Below are 27580 nucleotides of genomic sequence, written 5' to 3' on the forward strand. Positions count from 1 at the left end.
AAGTAAACAATATTCACTTCATAGTTATTTGAATCTATTTTAGATCTGTTTTAGATTGTTTTCTGGGTGAAAAAAAAACCACTCTTCTTAGTCAATGCAAATAATTTAACTCCAAAGTTTAGGGATAGATTCTGTATTTCATTAGGTGATGTCAGCTAGACTGGTTTTATCATAATTTATTTTTCTGCCTTTTAAGTTTAGGGTTCTGTGGAAAACCTAAAGTTTTCAAATGAGTGATTTTGACTTATTTCCATTTATAAATATGAATCCCTATAAAGGCCTGAATATAAAAATTGTAGGTTTTCTTACATTTCCACTTGATACTTGACATTAATGAGTTCTAAATGTAATTCTTGAGTTGTGTAGCTGAGGCTTCAGAAGGCATTCCTTGTTAAGAGTTGCCTTCTTTCAGTGTAAAGTTGTTCCCTAGAAATGAGGTTTGTTCTCTGATATTTCTCATGGTTTTCTATGTTTTTAACAAGAATTTTTTTTCCCATTTGAAGTAACAGCATTTGAATGTTTTCTTTTTACATGGTGTGTGTTTTTATATTACAGCTATTACTGATTTTGAAATGTTACTAGTTCATCCAAATTCTCCAGTAAGAGTTATAACAACCACGGTCACTATATTCTTGCTCTTAAATTATAAAATAGAACTTAAGCCAGGATTTGGAAACATAAACTTTTTAATGGTGGTGTAAGGTTTCAATCTTTAACTTCTCAGCACTGTACAAGAAAACTTATACCCCTGAAAAGCAGTAAGATCTCTTTGACTGCTTGTATTGGGAAGAGTTGGTTTTTAAAAACATGTGTATATGTGTATTCTATTTGTGTTTCTGGATTTCTTTATCTTAGATCAAATAAGGGAAAAATTCAACTGTCCATTTGGAAAGTAGGAAGGAGCAGCTCTACCCTTTTGTATTTCAGAGGAGTTAAAGGTCAGAACATAACTGGGCTTGGTTAGTAGACCAACAGTTATCTATAACTCTACATATAGTAACAATTAAAACTTACAGTTTATGAAGAGCCTGACAGGTTTGCTTATGCTATAGTTTTGCAATTCAGGCTGCACAAAAAACCTAACCCTGAAATACATGAGAAATTCTTGCTTTAAAATGTGATTGCTACCATCATAAACAGAGGTATGTTAGACACAAATTTTTTTAGTTGAAGTGAACAATTACCCATTTTAAGAATGTTAGTCAATGTTTTTAATATGAAGTGTAGGTTCCATTTTCCACTTCAATAATTAACTTTTATCCAGTTACGTGACTTTCTTGTAGATCTCCCATTGTTTCAAGGACAGATTAAATGGAGTCAGACAGGAGTTCTGATTTGAAGTCATAAATTCTACTGGTGTAGGATTGTCCTATTCTAGATACTTTCCAGATGGACATGATTATGATCTGAGAATCTTGCTAACCTAATTTAAAGTTTTTAAACTCTACGGTTTTAAATCCTTTCTTTTGTATCAAAATTGATGTTTTCAAACTTAATTTAAAATTCATATCTCTATCTTATTTCTCCATGTTTCATTTTTAGCCATGCATGATGAAATCCCCATTCTTTTTACTTTATAGGACAAGTTAGAAAGCTGCATTGTGTATTTACCATTTGTATTTCATATTGCTGTAATTCAGTGTAATTTCCCATTCTCAGTTCTTGAACAATCTAAGCTATTTAGTAGCACAATCAAATTATGACTTTGGTATTTACATTTTATGAGCCTTTTTTCTTTTCTTTGAGTGTTAAATTAAGCATGTGGTTTAATATTTAGGTTTACTTCTATAAAAATGTATAACTGATTGATTGAGGACTCTAATAGTATTTTTTTGCAAATTTGGAAATATCTTCATTCATTCTAAAGCTGACTTTTCTTCTCCTTAGCTCATTGGCTCGCTGTTCTGCCACGGGTCATAAATGCTTCTTTCCTTTTAAGATCCTTGAAAACTTGAGCAAATGCCTGATTTTATAATTTGTGTGTCAAGTTACACACACCAATAAGCTGTGGCATGAGCAGAGTCTTAAAACAGTTTTTATAGAAAAGAGACACATTAAAAAATATTCATTTTTAGTGTAACGAATGTTGTGCTGATAGGAACAGAAAAGGTTTGAAGATGAGAATTTCACTTGAAGGAGACTCCCAACCCATCCTATGCATTTTCAGTATGGTGCAGAATGGTATGGCCTGGTCCTTGTCAGGAGACAGTGGTCATGTGTGAGGTTCTTTAAAACCTCTGCCTGTGTTCCACAGTGTCTTGGCTAGATCCAGAGTCATTAGCCAAGGACTTGACTGGACTGAATTCCTTGCTGTATAAAAGAATTCCTGTGTGATGGAAAGACTCTAAGTTTTGGACGGTGACTCATTCATCTGTCTTGGTGAAGGGACTGACAACTGGCAGAGGTGTGGCAGGTAGGAGCAGTGATTACTTGGGCTCCACTGCACAGTTGTATATGTAGTAATGTTTTAGGTGAGTCATGGGATCTTTTATTTAAACCTCCTGACTTTATCTAGGTCTTGTTGATTGGCTTTTGTTTTGGGTTCAGCTTCTCTAATTTTGACTCCTATCTATAACAGAAAGATAGCAATTTACTTTTTATGAGACTGTTGGAAGATAATCAGTAGTGGGTGCAAGGCATTCAGATGTTGTGAGGGTGGTGATATGATCAGCTAGAAATATTTCATAGATGGAAGTAGCTCTTTTGGGCTATCTTTACAGGCTGTGAGAAGTCCTGGGGTGGATGCATCTTTGTGATAAAGAACCCCAACAAACAAAAAACCACCCCAAAACGGTACAGCTATTTCTCCTAGACTCTGTTTAAAATTTATTCATATTTGTAAATCTCTCCCCTGGACTACTATGTAGTTTATCAGATTAATTAAGAAAAATGAGTAGACCAATGAATTAAAATACTAGTGGCCACACTTATCTTTAATGGTATTCGCTTTTTCCTGTCTTGGGAAATATTGCATGTTCTTGCTTCTGGCTTTCAAGGTGTCTTGTCTTTGGCTTCCAGAAATCTGTGCACTACTATTCTTTTGAAGCACTCATGGAAAGGTAACTGGCTTTTCATTTAATTTTTTTTTTTTCCAGGAGAATGGCACTTGTGTCCATTTTTATTTTTCTTTTCTACCCTCTCTGTTTTTTCTCTCCATCTCTCTGTTAGAGATATATTAATCAGAGAGGTATTAAATGTTAGATTTCTAAATCTAGGATCCTGACTATTATGATCCCTTCTGTACAGATTGCAATTTGACATTTCAAATATTCATCTAACGTTTAGGTATTTCTTGCTGACACTCAGTCATAGTTTCCTCTAAACAGCTTCCCTGCAGTTTCAGATGTAATATATTGCATCTTGGCTAGTAAAGACTTCTAATGTTAAGCTTAACCATAAAATTACAGTGACTGTAATCACTTTTTGAGACCATTATGATCATAGCCAATTTAGCAAAAGACATCAAATAGTTCAAGCAGTTTCCTAATCATATTAATTTTCCCTCCCAAAAAGCTAGATTTGATTATTAATGTGTAAGTGTGGGAAGAAATAAAGAAAAAAGGCTCAGAGATAATTAGTTCTCAAAGTTGGGAAAAAAACCCCACCATTTTACAAAATATGATACTAGCATTTGATGTAAAATGTATGAAATCTTGATTATATCTTTATATTAATTTTATTATAAAATGTGTTCATTTATATTTAGGTGATTAGTTCTGAATTACTCTTTCAGAAGAGAGTTTAAAATGTTACCTGTAAAATGTTAGCTGTACGTTCTTGTTAACAAAACATTGAAACCTTGCACATCATCAGGTGGAAGGGACTCCTTCCTGAATACATATTTACAAGGCTTCTGAACCTAGATGACCAAATAATTGTTCTCAGCTCCATTAGAATAAAGGGCTTACTTCAGATCTAAACCCAGAGAATTACGAATAGCATGGATGATTTAAAGTGACATCAGTCAACATGATTTTTGTAAGTGTCTAAAAATGTTAGCTATCTGTTAAAAATGTGTTAAAGTTTTTAACAAAGTACTTTATAAGTAAGTCAAGACTTCTTCTAAAAGGTCTTTGAAGATACAAAACAAAGAATTTTTACGTCCCCTGATGTCATCTGGAAGTCAGTAATTCCTCACTTAAGCATTAAGAATTTAAATGATACACAAGGCAGAGACTGTATCATTACTGATAAAAATATATATACAGATGTTCTTGTAAATGTTTTCGTGCTTCCTATTTCATACAAGTTGATAGAATATCTTTATTGTATTTTAATGCTATAACCTCCTTTTTACCAGTGTGCTTCATTCTCAAGGGATGTTTTTTGTATAAGTGGGCATAGCTAGTGTTGTTTTCCACTTATCTGAAGTTAAATGAAAAAAAAAAAAGAGTAATGCATTCTTTGTTTTGGGGTTGTACTGCATTAACTGCACTTTTTTTGGGGGGGTGACAGTTCACTATAGACCTCTGTCCTGTGCAGTTATTTCAGTGGTTTTTTGGATGCATTTGAAACTGTGACCCAATCCAAAATTAATTTTTGAATTTTATGACAAAAAGAAGCTCAGAAAGCTTTTTGATAACATTTTTTCTTCTAGCAGAAAACATTACTTGCTGTTAGCTTTTAATTTGAGCAAGAAAACTGAAAGCTCTAGAATAAAATGTGACTGGTTTGAGTTATTTATCAGATTAAATACAGATAGCAGTTAAAGAAAGATGTTCATTAACATTATTGTTAATGAACTGTATTCTTTCACCAAAATGGTGTAGGTTCTGTTACCAAGTTGCTTATACCCACTTAGAATTTTACAGGTTACTTACAGACTTTCATATCACTGAATCATATTTATTATTTTGAAAATCTTTTAACAAGCTGCTCCACCATCTCAAAACACAATCCGTTAGAAACATACATATAATTTTTTTGAGGATGTATGTAATAGAAATACATCCAATAGATTTTTTTTATTATTTGAGAAGTGCTTTAATACCTGTTTTCATGGTGGATAACTCTCCATCAAACATACCAATCAAGCACTAAGGGCCACATAACACATATATCATAAAAATACCAATGTAGGTTTTCTTACAGTCTTTCCAAATTATGGATCAGTCCTGATTTTCTAAAGATTATGGGATATCTTCCACGTTTCTTGTAAGAATGCTCAGTATTGCTGACTGCATTCTTTTCTGCATTTTATGTGGGATACTTTTACTAGAAATGCTTCTAATTGAGTTCTTAGGTACCCTGTTAGTTCCCATACTTAAGGTGAAGGAGAATAATGATAGGTGAGGAAAGGTTAGAATAGAGATTTTTGAAGTCACATTCTTAAAAGGAACACCATTCCTGAGCAACCAGAGTTATGTTGGTTAATTCAGTTGCCATGTGAGAGAAATGAAACTGAATCCCTGAAATGTGAGATAGAAGAGGGAAACAAATGGCAATAAAGAAGCTGAAATTGCTAAGGGGAATAAAAGGAATATCCAGAAACTGGATAGTAGAAACGGTAAGTGAAGAGAAATCTAGAAGGCATTCCCAAGGAGAAATGATGTTACACACTATTAAAAAAAAGAAAAAAAACTGCCACCAGATGATTAGTTTGACTTTGACAGTGATGCCCCTCTTGAGTTCTTGCTGAAGTATATAAGCAATATTATTTAAGGAGGTCAGTGCTTTTCTGTACCTGTATTTTAAGAATAAGGCCTTATTTTGAGAATTCAAGCATCCCAGGTTAATTGGAGAATTCTCTGTTTGGGAAATGCTTGATTATGAAAAAATGAAATAAGCTTGTGAGAATATCCTAGGTTATGAAAATGTGCCTGGAAAATGTATTGCATATTGCAAACATTTATGCAATTTTTAAAAAAATGTATTTTCTATAACTTGCACTGATAATGTTTTTCAAAATCCCTCTTGCAAGTTCGGCTTAAAGAGGAGAGTTAGTTTTTGTAAATCTTGTCCCATCTGGCTGTGTGTTTCTCACTTCTGCTGTAGAAGTTCAGTGCCCAGAGGAAATCTGAGTATGGGTTCTACAAACAAAAGTAAATTAAATCTGAAACATAAAAGATGGTAGGAAATTTTAAGTAGTCTTCCACTGTTGGCCTTCACTGTCTTTATTTTATTAGTATTCATTATTTTCTTTACTGTTTTGCCTTGATGTCATCTTTTGTGTGGCGAAACATTCATGTTGCCTCTTAAAGTGCTGGGTACAGCTGGGTTAATGGGCCTGTGAAATCAGAGTATAAATTCCTCAGCATTTGAGCTTTTGGAAGTGAAAATACTGTGACAAAGTACGGTGTCACTGGACCCTATTACCAGGGCTGTCAGCTTGCGGTGAAACCAGTGCACCCCAAAATGTCAGGCAGCGGGACTGTTGTCTAGAGATAATTAGGAGCAATTAGCCAGTCTCCCTGCTGGGCAGATCGCTGTTGCCTTTCTCCTTTTTGCCCTTCCCCCTGCTGCCACTGCAGGGCAAGGAGTTATGGCATTGGTGGTTCCCTGGTAGAGAGAGAGAGAGAGAGAGAGACTCTGTGTGTGTGTGTGTGTGTGTCCGTGCGGGCGCCCCGGCCCCCTCCCCGCCCCGCCGCATTGTGGAGGGAGGGACCGCGGCCGCCTCCGCCGCCGTGCGGGGCCGGGCGCTGTCCGTGGTGCTGATCCCCGCGGGGTGGGAGCTGTCCGTGGTGCTGAGCCCGGCGGGACGGGCGCTGTCCGTGGTGCTGATCCCCGCGGGGAGGGAGCTGTCCGAGGTGCTGATCCCCGCAGGACCAGGAACTCTCCGAGGTGCTGAGCCGTGCCGCCCGGGCGGCACCATGGTGTTCGCTCCAGGTAAGGGCAGCTGCATCCCGATCCCGGCCGGGTAGCCCAGCAGGAAGGCCCCGGCCGTGCCGGAGAGCTGCTGCGGGGAGGGGGTGATGATTGAGCCAGTGCTGCCAGCAGGCAGAGGCAGGTAGCTTCAAAGAAGGTGGTTTAGTTTGTGATTTCTTTAGCTGTGGATCCAGAGGTTGTGAGGGTCACCCCTGTGGTTCTCATCAGGGACAGGACCCTCCTATACAAGTGTGCAGGGGGCTGTGCTTGTCAGACCACACAAAAGGGTCACAAAAGGGGATGTGGCCTTGCAGTGACTGGAGAGTGAGTCCCCCTCTGCACCCACACCCATGGCTGCCAATAAGACCATCCCTGAAACTCATGGAGATAATTTACAAATTTCAATTCCTCTTTCCTCCCCACCCTAAACAAAATAAATATTTGAGTGGAAGAGAACAGAAAGTTTATTCAGTCCAGTTTTTACTGGAACAAAACTGAAGATGACAGCAGTTTGTGTCTAATGTGAGATCTCACTGTATAAGGGTGCAGAATCTCTAGTTCGTGGTATACTTTTGTGCTAACCCATAGAAGAAGCGAAACTACAGCAAATCTGTATTGGATTTGGTACATTCTGCTTGGAAATAGGCAGCTGGTTGATCAGAAAGGGATGAGAGGGATGAAAGGCCCAGTAGCTGCAGGGTGTAAATGTAAGTCATGCATAGTATCTTCTGTAGGGAAATGACTTGAAAATAACTTTGTTAAAGATGTATAACTTTCAGTAAAATAGTGGGTCAATAGAAAAGGGAAAGTAAATGCTGCAACTTGGCAATGAATAACTATTAATACCTTTGTTTTGCAAAGCTTACAGAGGTTTTGTCTTTGAAATTAATATCCAATCTCTGAAAGGGTAAGAATCCAAAAGCTTTACACTTTCGTATTAAAAAAAAAATCTTGGGACTAACTTTGTTAACTCAATAGAGTCTAATTTTTTTTTTTTAAAAAAAGGTATCTCTTTTCAACAATCTCATTAAGTTTGTCTGTTTAACTGCCTGGTTGCTCTCTAATTTAGTACATTCACATGCATTGTGTTGTGAAATTGGGACCAAGTTATTTATCTTAATAGAACAAGCCACTGCTTTTTGTAATACACCTTTCAGTATTAGTGGCTCTTTTCTGAACTCCTTTTCTCTGTCACACTGTCACCATTAGCTGTACAAGTTTTTGAAATGCTCTGTGGGACTGGAAAACTGTGGGAAGAGATTACCTCTAAAATAATGAAAACATGCATGTTTTTTCTTCAAAGGCTGACAAAGAACAAACGCCAAAGCTCATTAATAACTGCATGAATTGCTCTTTTCACAACTCTAATACATAGATGGAAAAAAATCCTCTGTCCAAAACTGTTTTATATAGTCATTCTTCAGTTTTCCTATACTCAAAGAAAAGCCCATGGTTTCCTTGCAAATGTTGCCATAAAATACATAGGGCAACTAAATGGGAAATTGTAAAAGAAATGATAGAACAATCTATTATATTCAGACAGAGCAAGCCTGAGTACAATCCTGGTTTTTTTATTGTTTTTCTTCCCTGCAAATCAGCACTGCCCTGGCATTATCTCTTCTCCAGATATTAAAAAAAGTAATAATAAAATAAGAGATTTATACATCTTTAGAATCTTCATAGTACTTAAGGCCATATGAGGTAAGAATACTGTACGTTTACTAAGAAAATGAGTTTCATTTCTTCAATCAACTTTCTGATTTTATTTCACTGTGATGAATGACCTCATTTTCTGTTCCATTTATTTGTTGGGGTGTAAGGGGAGAGGAAGTAAAAGATTTATCTAACTGTAAATGGTTAGGGTCAGAATGATAAACTTCCAGGATGGGGTGGGAAAAAGAAAACAAAACAACAATCAAGAGGAAAATCTCTTCCAGAAGCAAGAAGTATGGAAGTCATTTATCTGACAACAAAGATAAGATTTTGCAGATGAATAAGGTGATGGTCTTTTTCTTAAGGTCTTGGATATGTTATTTCAGAACTCTGAAATAATGAGGTGTGTTCATAAGCTGTTAAGTAGAAGCAGCTTATCAAGTTAAATAGACTTTTAAAAAGGTGAAGCCTACTGACTGTTTACTGAGTAGATACTTTTCTGTTAATCTTCAGCTCCCTAAAACTTCTATCTACTATGTTGAAAAAATAAAACAACAAAGCAGCACAAAAACAAACAACCCCAAAAGAAGCCTGGATATTACTGAGATAGATCAAAATTATTATAAATTGTCCAGCATTCCATGACAAAATTGGACTTCCTGTCTCATTTCAGACAGTGTACTGCTATTTGTAGGTATGCAAAAAAGTATTCTTCATATTCTTCATTTATTCATATTCTTCCTTCCCACTTAAAATTAACGTTGAGACTGTTCCAGAACAGAGAAAGGAACTGAGAAGAGTATGGTTTTTCCTTACTTGGTTTAATTTGACTGGGCCTTCATTGTACTGTCTTGCGCTGATTGATTAATGATATGTTTATGTATAGGAAATGCAGTACAAACTCCATAAGGTATCTGGGCATTCATTTTTTCTGGAAAATTCACATATGTTGTGCTGCCCTTACAGTGGGGGATGATACATGAAATTCACACAAGCTACGCGTTGCAAGGTTTAGCTTCTTTACTTTTCCTGTACTTAACTGCTTTAGGCAGTTTGAGAAGTAGACAAAAATGTGTTATTTTACATTGCATGTAAGGATGGAGGTACATATGAGACTGCACTAGAGAAGCATGAAATTTCAGGGTTTTGGATTAGATCAAAAAGCAGAGAGAAGTCACCATTTTTGAATTGGTTGATCTTCTTACGAAGTTTTCCTTACATTTTCTGTAGAAGATAGTGTATTCCAGAATTTTAAAAAATGTCAATGCTAAATTAGCCTGTAAAATACTGATAACTACAAATAATTCCACAGATTAAATATGTGCTACTGTGAGGCAGGAAATGAAGAGGTATTAAAACACTTATTTGTTCTAACACATTAGTAAAAATTAGAGAATGCAGCAAGCTTTCTTCTGATAGCATGTCATTAGTTTACAAAAGTGTGATCACTTCCAATATCAGCATTTACCAGATTGAAGAGTAACTTTAAATGTTACTAATCCAGCTACTAATCAAACTACTTCTTTGCAGACTTCCACTTACTTTTCCAAAAATTACCTTTGGGCATATTCCATGCTAATTTCCAACCCTAAAATGTTTTTCTAGTGCAAGATAAAAATAATACTCTTTACTTATGATCTGTCTGAACAAACACAATACAAAGGTGTTTTTCATGCTTCAAGAACTTTTTCTGATGTTATTTTCCATGAATCACTCAAACACTTATGTCTTAGGCCTTAGCCCTTACATGTATGTACTGATATAACACAGCTATGGCCTGCATTTTTAAAATTAGCTTGGGAATAAAGTTAGAAACCTATGTCTGAGCTACGTAAATGGTTTTCTCAGCAAATCTGACTTGACTATCATTTCAGTGATTATTTTAGTATATTTTGAGAATTTTACACTACTCTTACTCTGTAAAACCGTAAATAAAATAACCAAATTATAGAGTCTCATCATTGCAATCATTGTTTCATCCAGTACAAAGCTGTGTTTGAATAGGTTTGTGCCTTTTTTTTTTTTTACATAGTTTATTTTAGAAAGGAATCCGTTTTGAACTGAATACCTCAAGAAAGATTGGAATATTTACATTGACAGCTTGTTTTGGGTCAAACACTTTCTTTAAGCTTGTGTCTGCTTTGAATTCTGTGATTTCATCTTTCAGGTGAATCTTGTTATTTGTCAGTGTAATTTGAAGAATTCCTTTTACCTGACAGTTTCCCCATAACTAGAAACTCAGATGTTTTACTCAACACCCTGTAGTCCTAAAAGAAGGAGGAGGATATAGAATTAATTTTTGTATCAATATTTTTGTGTTAAAAAATGTGCGAACACAAAGATAGACATTAGAGAAGTCAGAATATTCACTGCTTGGTGCCTTTTTCGTGCAACAGTAACACCAATAGCTTTTCAACGAGGTTTTCAGCAGCACAGCTGTTCTTAACATCTTTAAGCTGGGAGCAGCATAGCAGACTTGTATAATGACACTGAAGATCAGAAGCGCATCCTGTACCAAACATTTTAGGAATCTCATTACACTGCAATTGAAAACATAGCAGCTGCATACTGAAACAGATGTGCTTACTGGTCTGAATAGTCCTGATCTTCTCCAGTGGAAAAGCTGGGATAGCAACAACCTGTTGTGCTGCAGAACACGAAGATGTGAAATTTCTTGACAGAATTTTAATTTTTTTTTATTATAGCATTACAGGTACTATTGCAGATCGCTGTCCACAATGCCCAGGTCAAGACAGTATGGAAGGGCCTGTTCATGAATGCAAAAATCGCTACCAATAACTTTACTCCTTTGGAGGTAACCTCTTGTGGGATATCTCCAGTGTTTGTGCCAACTGTGGTACTCTGGCACTCAGTTATGAAGTGTCTTTCATCCATGAAAACAAGGCAGGACACAGTCCTTGTTGTCCTTATTAACTGCTGTGCTACATTCTGCTAATGCTCTGTGTTCTGCAGTCCTCCCCAGAAATCCCTAATCCATGATGTAAAAGTATATGCATGTAGGATTCTTATTTGATAGCTTAGTGTTGACAAAGTCCATGTGAAGGACATAATTTGAAAGTGAAAAACAAAACTATTTGCCAACCTCGTGCAGTCTGATATAATGGAGGTTTTGTCCAGTATTTGTTATGGCTGGTAGTGAGCATAGAGGTGCCCCCCAAAAGTGTCTGAATGCATTTATAGCTCTCAACAATAGTTCAAAATGTTTGCCACCCGGTAGGAAGAAATCATATAGAAGGAAATTCCTTATTCTTTTTTTGCTGAGGAAAAATATTTCTTGTGCTGACCTCTTCCCAGTGACACATTGATCTTTCCCCTGCTGTGAAACTCCACTAGCACATCTCATTAGCGAGGTGAAAGAAATTTAGTTCATAGATATTCAGAAATGTGATGAAATTAGCAAGCTTAAGAAAATAATCAACAGCCCTAGGTGCAAACTTTCTTTAAAGTAAGAATCAACATAGCATTACAAAATGGCCCAGAATTTATTTTTTCAAATTATTTTTAACAGAACTGAAGGCTTGAATAAGTGAGGCTGGCACCTTTCACTTCCATGTCACTGGATTGAATCTGATTCAGGTTAGGTGTGAGAAGAATTCTGTTATCACAGTAGCTGTGTATGGCCTATATTGAAGGAGTGGTTCATAGTGGGGGCATAGTGGTAATAAGTGATACAATCCTTATTAATATCCTTACTGGAACTGTTTATTGAGCAGGAAAGTCAAATGGTGAATATAGAAAAGGAATGAGTTACACTTACATCCAGGGTTTGTCCCTCCAAGTTGTTGTTTTGTAGGTGAATTGTTCTCTTGTACTTGTTATAGACATAAATAATATCATTCCAATCTTATAAGTTTTATTATGCTAGTTGAAAAAATGCCCTTACTGTAAAATACAGTGAAAGGTAGATTTATTTCTATCCCTCCAATCTTGTCTATTAAAGTTTTTGTTAAGGACATAATACATTGTATTATGTTACGAATACTAGGTTAAGTAAAAACTATTTGCAAGCAAATAATTTATAATTTATTTATAAATAAATATTTTGAAAATTTTTGACTACTAGTTACCCATCTGTATTGTGTTTTTTACATAATAATTTGAAAGATTCTATAGAGCTTTAGTGGATGTCAATCAGAGCAGAGTCTTTACTGATGTTAACAGAAACGAAAAGCTGACCTGGATAGCCATAAAATATTTCAGGTTCCTATAGAATGCCTTTCCAGGGAAGTCAGGGCAGGTGAGCTCTGTGTTGCTGTTGTTTGCCCTTCCAAATCCTGTAGTTGTGTTACCAGAAAATGCCATCTTCTTTCTTCAAGAGAGTTTGACATTTTTTGTTTGAAGAAGTAAATTGAGCCATATTCTACTCAGGTATTTCTCTAATGGTGAGGCAGATGTAATCTCCTGTGAATTACTTGCATTTGCTTCACTTTGTAGTATGTATATTTGATAGAATAACCCTGTCATTCTATCATTTTCTGTCTTTGGGCAGTGAATCCACTCACAATTTATCAGTACAGAGTGGTTGCATATCCATTCCTGCTTCCATTAAATACTTGCAGATTGATGTTGCATTTTGTCTTGAAGTAAGTTTTCTTAATAGAGCGGAAAATATTTCTCTAGGAAGACAGAGAATCAGTTCCAAGAGTGGAAAACAGCATGTGATGGCATCCTGTTGTAAAGAGAGATTCTGTCAAGATTACAGCTATGAAGTAAAAAAAACACAAAACCAAAAAAGGGTTTTGCTCTTTCAAGGTGCCTTTTAGGTTTATATAATGTTTGATTTACTTTCTATCATGATTTTGTGTATATCCGTGCATGTGTATATGCCCAAGGGAATGGCCTGAAGTTGTGTCAGGGGAGGTTTAGGTTGGATATTAGGAAAAGGTTCTTCACCCAGGGGGTGGACACGGCACTGGAACAGGCACCCCAGGGAAGTGGTCATGGTACCAAGCCTGACAGAGTTCAAAATTATTTGGACAACACTCTCAGGCACATGGTGTGACTCTTGGGGATTGTCATGAGCAGGGCAGGAGTTGGGCCCAATGATGCTGATGGGTCCCCTCCAACTCAGCATATTCTGTGATTCTGAGATTCTACACACATATATGTTCATGATCTCAGCCTCAGTTGCTAATAGCTGTATTTACAGCCTTCATACTCCACTCACATTCTAAAATAAGCAGAGAATTTTTTTCTGTACTTCTGTGCATGTGCAAATTTAGGGCTTTTTGTGGGGGTGTTTTTTTCTTGGAGGTTTATGTTGTGGGGTTTGGGGTTTATTTTAGAGCTAGAGAAGGGCTCTGCTTCACCTGAAATATGGACAGACAATTTCTGACTGAATAATCTGGTATAAATTGCAACATATCTAAAATGTAGCAGGATGTTTTCACTGGTTTGCTGGCTTTTTACAGGTTATGTAACCTCTTCCTTATTTTCTACGCTTAAAAAAGAAAATCAGGGTCAGGTATTGTAAATTTTAATTAACGCACATAGTTAACAATTAAAGTACATTGTTCTTTAAGACCAAAAATCACAAAAAACTGCAGAAATATAAACACAGCAGCTAGCAAAATAAACCTCCACTGAAAACTTGCCCTTCACTTATGCTGTACAGTGGTGGATACTGAAAGTCTTCTAACACAAAAGTTGTTTCAATGGGGATCAAAATGAGCTTTTTGATACAGATTCAGAAGACCTATATAAATGTTATCTAGATTTCTGTGCTGAATGTTTTCTTTTTGGATGGGAATCTCTGAGCACCTGAACTGTAGAAAATAGAAGGTAGAGGGGGTCAGATGATGAGTGGTGTCCCTCAGGGCCTCGTCTTGGGACTGGTGCTCTTTGATACCTTCACCAGTGACACAGACAGTGGGATTGGGTGCACCCTCAGCAAGTTTGCACCTGACACAAAGTTGGACGGTGCAGTTGGCACAGCAGAAAAATGGGATGCTGTCCAGAGGGACCTGGACAAACTTTAGAACCTCATGAAGTTCAACAAGTCCAAGTGCAAAGCACTGCACGTGGGTTGATGCAATCCCAGACATGAGCACAGGCTGGGAGAAGAACTCATTGAATGCAGCCCTGATGAGAAGGACTTGGGGCTACTGGCAGATGGAAAACTGGATGTGAGCCAGCAATGTGCACTTACAGCCCAGACAGCCAACCATATCCTGGGCTACATCAAAAGCAGTGTGTGCAGCGGGTCAAGGGAGGTAGTTCCCCCACTCCACTCTGGTGAGATCCCACGTGGAGTGCTGCATCCAGCTCTGGCATCCTCAACACAAGAAGGACATGGACCTATTAAAGTGGGTTCAAAGGAAGGAAAAAAGATGATCAGAGGGCTGGAGCACCTCTCCAGTGAAGGCAGTTTGAGAGAGTTGGGGTTGTTCAGCCTGGAGAAGGGAAGACTTTCAGGAGACCTTCAGGGAGCCTTCCAATGCATGAAAAGGGCTTATAAAAAACAGGGAGAGTGACTTTTTACATGGGCAGATAGTGATAAAAAAAGGGGGAGTGGTTTTAAACGAAAAGAGGGAAGATTTAGATTAGATGTTAGGAAGAAATTCTTCTCTGTGAGGATGGTGAAGTACTGGAACAGGTTGCTCAGAGAAGTTCTGGATGCCCCATGGCAGGGGGTTTGGAATTAGATGATCTTTAAGCACCCTTCCAACCCAAACCAATCTATGATTCTATGATATGGGTAACCTGTATCTGCGCCATTGGACCTCTCCTGCCTCGGAAGAATCACAGCTTTTGATGTAGAGAGGTTTCTTATTTTAGTGTTTGAAATGTGTTCTCAAAAAGAAGTAGGAAAATTGTGCAGATGAAGAGAATATAAATTTTTCATTAACTTTGAAGCAGCTGGTCCCAGATGCTCTTTAGGGAATATCTTATTTTTAATACACTGAACTCCAGTCTAAGACTTAAAAACCTTGCTAAATTAATCTTAGTTTACAGTACTGAATCCAGAAATATTCTTTTTGGGACCAAAATCTGAGTATCAAATTTATGGCTTTGGGTGTGGCAGAAGTGTGAGTGACCAGTATTTTGAACTACATTCAGTCTTCAAAGCTGAAAAGACACAGTCCTTAAGGAGTGAATTTATTGCTATATGTGAAAATACCTAGAAAATATATAGATTGAAGTGTATAATCTGGTTTTAGTTAATATTATTGAACTATGGCAAGAAATCTTACTAAAATGTTGAAAAATGCTTAAGAATAGATAGGTCTCAGCAATCTCCAAATCTGAAAAAAACCTCATTTTCGCTGGCATATTTCAAATAATATGAAATAACTTGCTGGAGTCTTTAAAGAGATAGCTTTATATAGCAAAAAATCCCCAAGAAAATTCCAGATATTCCTATATCTTAAGGAAGAGTAAAACCTCAGTAGGAAAAAAATTACAAAACCTGAGTTGAGATATAGCCAATGTCCGGATAAAAAGATACAATGAAGTACTATTCTGGAGATATTAGTATGTCCTTTGAGACTGCTTATCTGCATTTCTGCTATTCTCTTTTTTTCTTATATTCCTCCCCCATTTGTATTCCAAGCAGAGTTATTCCAGCTTCATTCTTAAAATTTATTTCAACGACCAAAGTAGTCTGTGCTGGACCCCTTCATGATACAGTTCCTCTTCCATGCTGGTTGAACAGCAGGAGCAGGGAATGAGGTTAAGGCAGAAAATAAAATTGAACTGAACCTTAACTTTTTTAGTGAAAGTCAATGTTGCAATCCCCTGCACAGCAGGTTAGGGAATTGGAAAAACACAGGATCCTACATTAAAGTACTTTTGGATTTCTAATATGTTCAGTGTCCTCCCTTCTTCCTCAAGGAATTGGGGTAAGTGAATATTGCCTCCTGATGGCTGATAGCTGTTAGCCAGGACCTCACCGGGCTCCATTCTAGAGCATGTGAAGTGGCACTGGGCAGAATTAACTCTAATGCAGTTAAGAGTGCTTTTTTTGGTTTTTTTAAAGATTAAATTTGCAACTTCATTGTAGGACCTTTTCATGAGGTCTCTGAGCTGTCATCATTACTGACATTGAGACAAATTGGGTCTCTAATCCTGTAAATAGCTTAATGACTCTCATGCGTAACGTTGGTTTGTGCACATGTGTTGGAAAGCCTTCAGTCCTGGCTGATTGCCATGTTCATTCATTCTGGATGTAATTAACATGACTCATCAACATTTCCTGATTATGGATCTCTTCTTCAAATTAGGCTTCTTGTGCTGAAATCCCAGCAACAACTTCTAAAGCAAATCAAAGAAGGAGATTTTTTAACCACTTCAATTCACAGGTTAAAAAATATTCACTGGAGGAGGCTCATCTGGAAGTTCCATGCTGTGTCCAACAAGATGGAGAGATGTGTCACTGCCTAATGCCAAAGGGAAGTTAGAGAGCTGAACTTGGTTTCTTGTAGAAGAATATCAATGTTGATGCAAAGAATGTTACTGTTAATCATTACAACATACACACATACATTATGTCATTACAAACTTGCCAGGTTCTGTAAGGTTTTTTAATATCTACAGTTTATAAACAAAATTTAGGTAATAACATGCAACCTTTTCCCATATATTCCCATGTATCCACACTGGACCTTCTGATGAAGTCTAATCATCACGGTCTCGTCTACTTCTACTTTCATTCCATTAAAAAATTTCATTAGCACTGTCAGTTGGATTATAAACATTATAGTAATAATTTTCAACAGAATTGAAATAGAATTTCCAGAGATCAGTATTTTTGTTGAATTATTATCAATTTTTATTTTAAAAAAATTTCTAATGTTGCAGTGCTGAAGAAAATAGTATAATCATTAATTATTGCAATCCAAAACAATATTTGATAAAACCAATGGTAAATTTTTAGTTAGACTATACTTGCATAATCTTATGTAAATATGAAGAAAAAATATTTACTTCTTGGCTGTTTCAGCTTCAGAATTGTTGCATAAATTTAAATTGTAGCTAACAGGGGAATGTATTTTGGGTAATTCTGAGTTCTAAATTGATCAGAAGTTTGTTTAGGGGAATGGGATTCTTAGTTTTAGATATGGTTAAGCTCAAAGTGGTTTACACAATCTACAGGAAGAATAAATGTTACAGGCTTTGAGGAAAGGTGAATTAAAAGGTCTTTAACTCCCTCACTGTTTATTGACAGCATTAGTTGATCTGGGACAGACTTGCATCTTTGCAAGATCATGCCTGTGGTAGTTTAGCTTCATGATAATATTCCAAACAATCCTATGAAAAGGTACAGTAGAGAACTTAGCTGTTGATTCAAACAAATTACCCATTATAGAGTGTTACTTATTAGGAGTGTTTATAAGGCGTAATAAATTTAACTTGTAGCAAGCTGAAAGAAAATAGCTGCAGGGTATAGAAACAGAAAGTGAAGGAGACTACTTTGATTGCAGGCTGGAAAGGAAGTGACTCAGGATACTTTGAAGAAAATGAAATGTATAAATGAGAAAAGGCTCATGTGCAACCAGAGAGAAGTTCTTAAACTTTTTGATCTGTTAAATGCTTTTTCTCTGTAGCTATTTTTTTTCCATGTATACATTTCTAGTATATTCCATAGTCTAGAAACATTTCAGAGGATGTAAAGTCTTCCACACAAGGTGTTACTGGACTTCAAATAGTATTAGTTCAATTAATTGAAATGAATACTTGGAATTTACTTGAAATATTTTATATTCTTTTTCCAAATTGCTACCATATTTTCCTTCATGGGGAACATCAAGCAAGCCAATTTCAAGGCACTGATACATGGCACTAGTTTTAGGTGGAATATGTAATTGATTCCTGCAGCCAGTCCAAGATTTTGATGTTTTTTTGGATCTCTTGAACTGTACTTTGGATTGCAGAACCAGATCAGAGTTTGAAAGTTACTTTTCATCTGCTGAGTTAGTTGGCATAAAATTTACTGAGAGAAGTACAAGCTAATAAAAACATGCTGAAAAGACTTCATCATGTGTTAATGATTAAATTGCTGCCTTGCATTTAACATCATTTAGCCCAGATATTTCGGTTCTGTATTTCCAGAACTGGGGTTGTGGATATAAAGGGTGAGCATCTAAAGATAGAGAACAAGTAAAGATTTTCTAAGATCAAGAGAAAAAAGTAGTCTTTAGACAAGGATAACTAATAGGCAGCATGTGTTTCTAATGTTGTTCAAGTTTTTCCCAGAAATTACTTCAAGTGACCTATTTGTCATGGAATTTTAACTTAACTAGTTATACTTCAGAGCTTAACAAATGATAGATAAAAATTAATTGTATTTTATCACCCTAGTAAGTCTTATTTTGATTAGCTAAACACCAAATACTTAGCAAACACCAAATACTTATTGTCTTTTTTTCACCTGATTGAAAATATGAAGTTCTTAAAGTCCCGGATTAATTCTATAGGCTCTCAAATTTCTGTCTGGATGTCCACAGCAGTCTGTATTTCAGCAAGGTGGACATGGATATATGTTCCAGCCCAGCCCTTTTGGGATTCTTACATGAGTCATCTCTGCTTTCCTTATTCAATCCCTTTCTTCCTCCTCAGAGAAGGTCCTCCATATCAATAAATAAAGGAGCTTCTCAGAAAAAAACTAGCTGACTGCTTTCATTGAAATGAATAATTGGAAGAAGAGGATGTAGTGGGGATGCTTTTTGGGAGATTGCTGTTTACTCATTCAGGAAGTGGAAAAGTTGTGGTTTATCTCAGCCTAACCAGCTAAAATCACAGGAATGCAGAGGTTTTGTGGTTGGAAGGGACCTCTGGAAGTTATCTTGTGCAACTCCTGATCAGTCAGGGTCATCTAGAACCATTTGCCCAGGATCATGCCCTGTTGGGTCAGCTGTAATAGATACCGTACACCCAGAGGAGCTGGATGTTCATGTTTGACTGCTTGACATCTCTGGCCATCCAGCTCCTGCAAATAATGGTCCCAACACGGGCTCATACCTGGGTCAAACACAGTGTCAGGTATCACCCTCCAAAATAACTATTATTTTCACTTGCTTTCTAATTGAGATGGTCCACATAAGCTGCCAATGGTCTCATTGATCATATCACCCCAGGCCAACAGCTTTGACTCTCTCTGTGTCTAAAGCCAATTAGCTGTTTTTATCTGGGTTGCTATCATCCTAACTATTTTACTATTTACTATTTATAAATCAAGTTTATTTGAGCTGCCTTATTTCCTTTCTGTGCATACCTAAACCCTCAGAGGCCGGGCAGAGGTAGTCCAGAGGTTTTGGGTTCTCTGTTCTTGGTTATCTCAGCAAATAAAAGAATCATCTAATGAGTTAGACATGAGCTGACATAATCTACATCTCACTTATCTGTGTGGTGCTTTCAGACAGGTTTTGCTCCTAAATAAACAACTGAAAAACCCAGGGAGAAATGCACTGGAAAACTCTTTTTTTTCAACTGAGTGTTGCTATGGTTGACCTTTCTAAAGTAAACATATTTAAACATTGGATTTTGTAGATTAATTGGCAAGGACTAAATAAATAATGAAGCATCCCTCAGGAGAGTGAGTAATTTTCAACAGCAATGTACTTAATGACTATGTTTTCAATAATAAATTCTGGGGGTTTGTGGCTTAGGGGACTGACAAATTTTTCACATTTCATATAACATCATTGTCTATTCCAACATACTCATTTGTTTTTAGAATTTCATGTTTATCTATGCTTTTGTTAATACATATCTTCTGAACATCGGCTGTATTGACTGATCTTTTTCAGCCAAACAAGAAGACTAATTCATTGTGTGATAAAATGTGACTTCATATTTGAGTAGTAAAGAATTATCTGTACTGTATCTGTTAAGTAACACTTAATTCTATCCAAAAACCACTGTTTCAAGTGCTGAGGAGTGAAAAAAAACTGAATCAGGGAAGCTGACTGTGCCAACAATTCAAGCAATTCTTTTCAGTCAGCTTTTCCAGTTAAAACATGTTTTCTAAGTTTTCATGGGTTTTAACCTCTTACTTGTAGACACTTTGCCACCTCAGTACAGCTGCAGGGTTTTAAAAAAAATTATTCATTTTCAATAGCATTAAATCCAATTTCTACTTCGCTTTTAGCCAGAATATATATAATATGAACAAAAATCCCTCCAGTTTTCTTTTAAATCTTTTTACATATTGGAAAGCCACAATAAGGACTCTCCAGAGCCTTGTCTTCTCCAGGCTGAACAACCCCAGCTCTCTCAGCCTGTCTTCACAGGAGAGTTTTGTGAGCCTCTGTTCATCTTGGTGGTGGTCCTCCTCTGGACATGCTCCAACAGGTCCATGTCTTTACAGTGGTGAGGACCCCAGACCCGGAAACGGTACTCCAGAATCTCACAAGAGCAGAGAACAGGGGTAGAATCACCTCCCTTTCCTCCTGGCCATGCTGTTTTTGTAAAGACTAGCATACAACTGGCTTTCTGCATCACAAGCCATCTCATTTCCACCTTTTTGTCTACCAGTATTCCCAAGTACTTCTCCAAAAATCTATTTGTGATAAATTCACCACCCAGTCTGCATTGACATCAGGCAATGCCTTGACCCAGGTGCAGGAACTTGTCTCTTCCCTCAAGCATATGGTATCTTAATAGCATATTCCCTAAGGAAACAAATGATTCTCTTTTTGTTTCCATCTCAAGTTTCCTTGAAAAAAATTCTGAAAGAACAGTGGGAATTTATCACAGTTCCAGGTATGGACCTCTCATAAAGGCACCTGACCTTTAATTCGCTCTGATTTCTCTCAGGACACAATTCTTAAGATATGTCATTGAAACAGGCAGTAAACTACAAATCCTATTTAATGAAATAATTGAGCATAGCAGTCAATTAAGAAAAAACCGAGATGAGTATCTTTAAAACCTTTAAAATCAAATCTAATTATGTCAATAAGCACCTAGGCTAAGCATTTCAATAAACAACTAATTTCCTACATGCCAATAGGTATACATCAGAATTATTTTTTTTAAATCAGTATCAGCTTTGACCATTATGAAGCATTCTTTATTGTCCAAATTGCCACTTCTGTTAGGAGCCAAAATACTTCCAAAGAGAAACCCTCTGACATAAACTACTCTTCTTCATTACCAGATGTCTGTAGTCACACTACATTACTTCACTGTTCTCCAGATTTTAACACTCTAGCAAAACAAGGAAGTTTCACATAAAAATACATATTTGTCAGGTTGCCATAGAAAATATTCTGTTTTACCTACCAGAATCTGAATGTTTCTTAATATTTTGCAAATATTTTTGAAAATCTATTTAAGGGTTAATGAACTGCACTAAATAAAACTTTGTACCTTGAAGTCAATCGGAATTTGATGAATGAGGGCTTTCAGTCTGAAGTAAAATTAAAAAAAATGTTAATGAAGCAGTGTTTTTTTCTGTATGGTGGTGAGGGAGTACATGTCAGCCTTGCAAAATAAAGTCCAATTCCCCATCCAGAAGCACAGCTCAAGTCAAAAAGGATGTGATTCACAGCTGGATGAGAAAACCTTCCTTTCTTGTCTTACTGCAAAAATGCATCTGTGCTTGTTTCAGCTGTGAAGTCACAGCTGTCCCCAGAGCTGGGGAGTAGGTAATCGAGCTGTATGACTCAAAGTCTCCCCCTTCATTCAGTCCTTTGGCACTGAGCAGGCAGAGGCACTTTCCACCCTAATTCATCATCTTCAGTATTGGCAGGTTTCCTATGTAACAAACTGTCCTCAGTCACTCTATAATTTTGTTCCCCACCCTCCTCTTTTTCTGTCCTTCATGTTTTCACGGAGTAGCCCCAAGTTCTTAGTTCCTTTTCTTTTTTGTTTGGCTCTGGCAGGTGAGAAGCCAGGGATGGAGCAAGATGAAGTTAAGCTGCAGATTGCCAGCAAGCAGATTGTGCAGACTGCTATCCTCCGAGCAGTGCAACAAGTTTCCCAGGAGAGCCAGCAAAAGGAGAAACGAACAAACACCAGTGCAAGCCTCCAACTAGAAAGAGGAAAACTAACCAAGAAGCACGAAAAGAAGTAAAGGAGCAGATAGGGGTTTTTCAACTCCAGTCTGCAGTGTTTTCAGCTTTCTCTTTAGTATCAGCTGTATTGCTAGTGCAATGCTACTGCTGTAAAGCAAACCAAAGTATTATCACACCTAGACATAGGGTAAAACTGAAATAGTCCTCAGCTGAAAAATATTAAGTGCATTAGATGAATGACTCCATATTTATGCAGTGCCTCTTAACAGAAATGATAACCACAGCTGTAAAAGTAGTTCCAAGCACAAGCTCTTATGATATGAGCTTATTCTCAAAAGCTTGTTGCCAGTGCACTTTCATGCTAAGTTCTCCGTGCAACGTTTACGTCAGTTCAGCTGGACGGGCTCTTCTTTGTGTTGTTGGGTTCACTGAAGCTGTCTTCGCTGAAGAAATTGTTTACTGTCAGGTGTAGCAGAATGCTTTCAGGCTCCCTTGGAGCACGGGTTTGTACTTTGCTTTGATTAGACATGAACTATGTGAAATGGCAGTATAAAGTGGATTTGGTAAGTTCTGTGAACCAGTTTATTTATTCGTCTTGGGGAAAAAAAGAAACCAATCCAGTAAGACTGCAGTGACTGTGATCTATGACTATGATCATATACCTATGATCTATGTATTTTTTTAAAAGAAGTTAAGTACTGAAGTTTTAGTCTACTTACTGAAATACTTCTATACTTCTGCATAAAAATCACTTGTGCCTAAACTATTCCTTTTGATTTTCTTGATATTGAAAGAAAAGGAACTGATGTGATGATAAGGAATTGGCCATCATTTCCTTCAGTTTTGCAACTTTGCTGGGTCTTGATCTACAGAAAGAGAAAACTGAAGTGTCTTTAAAAAAAGGAGGTTGAATATATTAGTGTCTTTAAGAATGAAAATATACTGTATCTGAATTTTGTCATGGTAGGTATTTCTCACCTGCTGGGTGTAAAGTGACTTTAGGTATTTGCAGTTCTTACATAGATTCACCTTAAATAGCACTGCGTGAAGCTGGTAATACAGAGCTTATCCTTTTAACTGCTCTATATAGCTGAAGAAATCCATGATGTTTCTGAAAATACAAATTAAATAAATGTACCCTTCACTTTTATGTTCCCTTTGTATAATGATGATTGCACTATTATACATCTGAAATGAATAGCAGTATATTTAATTCTAGAAATGGCTTGCAGCTCTGCTTCAAATGAATTCCTGTAGTAATATGCCTGGAAATACAAAGAGGAAGAAGAATGCCCTGCAAAACTTTCTTAATGGCTTTTCTGCTCAGCTAGATGATCCTCAAAGAGACTGTGGGTTAAATAATTGGCTATTACTTACTGAGTCCTGTTGCTTGTGTTAAACAATTTTGGGATTCCTTCTCCTGGACAGCGGCTTAGTCACGAATAACCACATACTGTAATATTAAGTCTTTGTAATCTGCTTTCTTTCTCTTTTTTTTTTTTCCAATTTAACAGCACTGACTCATACAAGATAGTGATTTAGCTCAATCTTCTTTCACTTAAAAATGCAAAGAAGAATTCAACATGGTTAAAAGTGTTCCAAATCATCTACTAACGAAAACTGGCCTGGATTGCAAGTACACAGGTGGTTCACTTCTATAGACACTGGGTGAATTTTTCCAGTCAAGCAAACTTTGAAAGGTGAAAATAATTGGGTCTTGAGGCATGTATATGTTTGTTGTAATAGTAATTTTTTTACCATTAGCTTTTTCATCAGTTCACCTTTGTTTGAGAGGTAACTCTTTTCTAAGCACTCTTTGCATCTTGGCTCTCAGCCTAAGAAAACTGATCATGAATAAAAGCTCAGTTCTGAGGCTAATGAGCAGACGAGTCTGGTGGATGACAGAGAGCAAACCTGCTGGAGAGACTCTGTGGTGCAAAATGGTGTTTGCCATGGACTCACCTACAATGCTGCAGGAAGGAGAGATATAAAACATTTCCACTTCTTTGAAATTATTTTGCTTTTTAAAATGCTTTTTATCCCCAGACATTTGAAATATGTTTGGGTTTGGGGTTTTTGGTTTTGGTTGGGGTTTTCTTTCTGGTTTTTTTTGTTCCTGATAATTATGTTAATAATCTTCATGTCATTTTGAAATTGTTTGTATGCCCTTTTTTTTTAATTAATCATTTTGGAGAGAGAAGAATTTCAAAAACCAGTGAATCTGGGCTTTTGCCTCTGCTTCATATGAGCCAATTCCACTCCTCCTCCCACAATGCACTTTTACAGTATCCCTTTTCTGTCCCTTTGCTAGTGCCCTAGTCCTATTAGGCACACTATTACTCTACTTAATAGTCATTTAATAGTAGTTTTATAGTTGTGTCCATCATTGTCAGAATACCAATGCCATCAGAAGTCTAATTTCTTGGAAAATCAAAAATGGTAGGAAGCCTTGGCTTGTTATGTGCTTACTAAATGATGAAAGCGGGTATTTTTTGGTATCTACACTGATAGATTATATTTTATGGAGAAGACACAGACTGCAGAAATTATAACAGATGTGGTGCAGGTCTTACTACAAATAAAAAAGAACTCCTAAAGAAACTCTGAGTTCCTTACATGTCTCTGATTTCTCTTGTCAGAAGAGGGGAAGCAATTTCTGGATCCACTAGACAATCTCATGAAGCAAAATATGCTCATGAGGTTTGTAGTAATTAATGCGTTATTCAGCACAAAAAAAAAAAAAATCTTATCTTAGAAATACAAGATAATCAAAAAGGCATCTATAAGTATTTAAAACAAACTCACCACTTATTAGCAGTTATAGTGGTAAGTAAAAGTTTGTACAAATATATGAAATTATATTTATCACAACTCCAGAAGAGCAGAAGAATCATGTGTCTGTGGTTATCCTTCACTATGCTTGCTATGTTGTCATTCAGGTTGATTATAACAACTTTATTACCATATTGCACTCTTCTTTGTAAGGTAAATAAAGCAGCAGTGGCTAAATGGAGATTCACATGGCCACAGCAGGATGTTGTAACAGATTACTAAATGTCACTGTATATCAAGTTTTTGGTTCTGTATGGTTACACTGGAAATCCCTGCTCTAAAATAAATAAAACCAACAACTGTGACTTGGAAACAGCCATATTAATTTTATCGTTTCAGAAAAATAAAAGCATTCTGTGATAATATTATATTTATGAGTTGGAGATTCTTGGATGTTTATTCAATAGCAAACAATCACCTAAAAGTCTTATTGTCTCTACTCTAGTAATGTATGGTACTTTTTTTCTGGTGACATGTTTTAAGCATCTCAGATTGTGGTATGTCTACAATGGTAAGTATATAAAATTGCTGTGTAACTATTCTCAATATGATTGCCATGAAATATGCTGCAGTTGTTCTTTAAATGTGTGCCAATGTCAAATACACAGGTTAATGTGTCCTAACTGAAGGCTTTTCTAAAAAAAAGTTTAATTTCAATTAGTGGAAAATATAAGAGGAAATAAAATTAATTCATGAAAGTATATGGGATTCACCCATTCTCTTGGTTATCCACTCAGGTCTGAGAAGAGATTAATGAAAACCTGACTCTTGACATAACCTAATTTTTCTCAATGGTTCCCTGCAACACAGGGATCAAGTTGTCAAAAGAGTTTGTGTGAGTGAGGGGCAGAACCTGAGCTACTGGTAAATGTCTTCTTCACTCCTTCAGTAAGGAGTGAGCAGCAGTACTGATGGAGCCTGCTTTCTGATGAATGGCATTTCTCTTCATTAGGTTTTGGTGCCTCATGGTAAGGTCTGGCAGAAATCTTTTCCCTGTTTTAGGTTTTCTAGAACCAAGGGGGTCTCTGAGGCCCAATAGGTTTTTAACTTGTGGTGTATCCTGCCATTCAACAGAAGCAGAAGTAAGGTCTCTATTCTCTGCTTCCAGGACTTCATTCAGAAAACTAGGTGGACATGCATGAAGTTTTGTTTTTAAAGATCATCTTCCCTGGATTTAGTCAACATGCCCAGTGATTTCTTTAATCCCTAAGACTGAATGGATGAGCACACATATTATCTGTGTGCTCAGGGAACACCAAGAAATAGATACATATTTTAAATTCATTTGCTTCTAAGCTGTTCTTGTCTACTAGGCAGATTTTCTTTGTTAATTAACATAAGCAGCTTTTCTTTTCTCATCATTTTTCCTCCAGTGTCTTGCTACTTGCATTTTGTTATATGAGCTTGCTAGTTTTAACACTAAAACAACAATAGTTCACATTATAATTTAGGTTTGGTTAGAAGCCCTGTGGTGTTACATGTTCCATTTTGGTGTGGTTTTGTCTTTTCTTTCACTAAAAGTGAGTAACAAGAAATGATGTTCTAAGGAGAAGGAAGTTTGTGGGGGGTGTTCTAGTTGTGTTGGCATTTTTGTGGCTTGTTTTTTTTTTTCCCCTCAGTTGCCTCTAGCAGAAGGTCACATGGGGCAAATCATCATGAATCACACGCACTGACAGTATCTCGATGTAGAACTTGTCCAGAAAGAGAGAAAATTAACTCTTACATAAGCTGGAAACTGAACCCAGCTATTCTAAGCTGATTCTAAAATGTTAGAGTAAGACACTCCTGATAGCTTTAAGGAAAATATTCCATGTGTGCTTTGAGAGTTGAATCCCATTTAGAAACACCAGCTAGTGAAGACTGTAATTGCTTGCTTTGTGATATGAGGTGGAAAATGAGTACTACTGTATTGTTCTGAAGACTTAAATGCTACCTCCTTGTGTCTGTGGAGGATTTTGAATTGTGTCTTTTGGCAAGGTGACCCGTTTGCTCCTGCCCTAAGGAGTGAATAGCTGCTCTTCTGTGTGCACATGCATCCTAGAAGGTTTAGCTCCTGTCTCCAGTCGCTATAGTAGATGCCCTTCCCCTGTATTTGCTTAGTAAACATAACTCCTACTAATGCTGTTCCCCCTCATTTCTTTCCCATGAAGCAGCTCATTCTAAAAATCCTCAGCTACAAGATGAACTATAGAAGCCTTCTACTTCTAGAAAAGGGAGAGTGAATATAATAAATCTTCTTTGCCTCGTTGGTGGGATATTGACCCTTTCCCACAGCTCCCTGTATGTGTTTATTTCCAAGGAGGACAACTCTG

The 27580-nt window shown here is 36.8% G+C and overlaps 1 protein-coding gene across 1 annotated transcript; it reads left to right on the plus strand.

Annotated features, from left to right (window-relative positions):
* Positions 1–6545: 6545 nt before the first annotated feature.
* AKAIN1 (A-kinase anchor inhibitor 1) lies at positions 6546–23586 on the plus strand (the record flags this gene model as incomplete). Its single annotated transcript, XM_048289168.1, has 2 exons — positions 6546–6825; positions 22305–23586. Coding segments are annotated over 2 exons (471 nt in total), but the record flags the coding sequence as incomplete, so codon positions are not given.
* Between the last annotated feature and the right edge of the window lie 3994 nt (positions 23587–27580).

Source organism: Corvus hawaiiensis, chromosome 30 (assembly GCF_020740725.1).
Source record: "Corvus hawaiiensis isolate bCorHaw1 chromosome 30, bCorHaw1.pri.cur, whole genome shotgun sequence".
Lineage (NCBI taxonomy): Eukaryota > Metazoa > Chordata > Aves > Passeriformes > Corvidae > Corvus > Corvus hawaiiensis.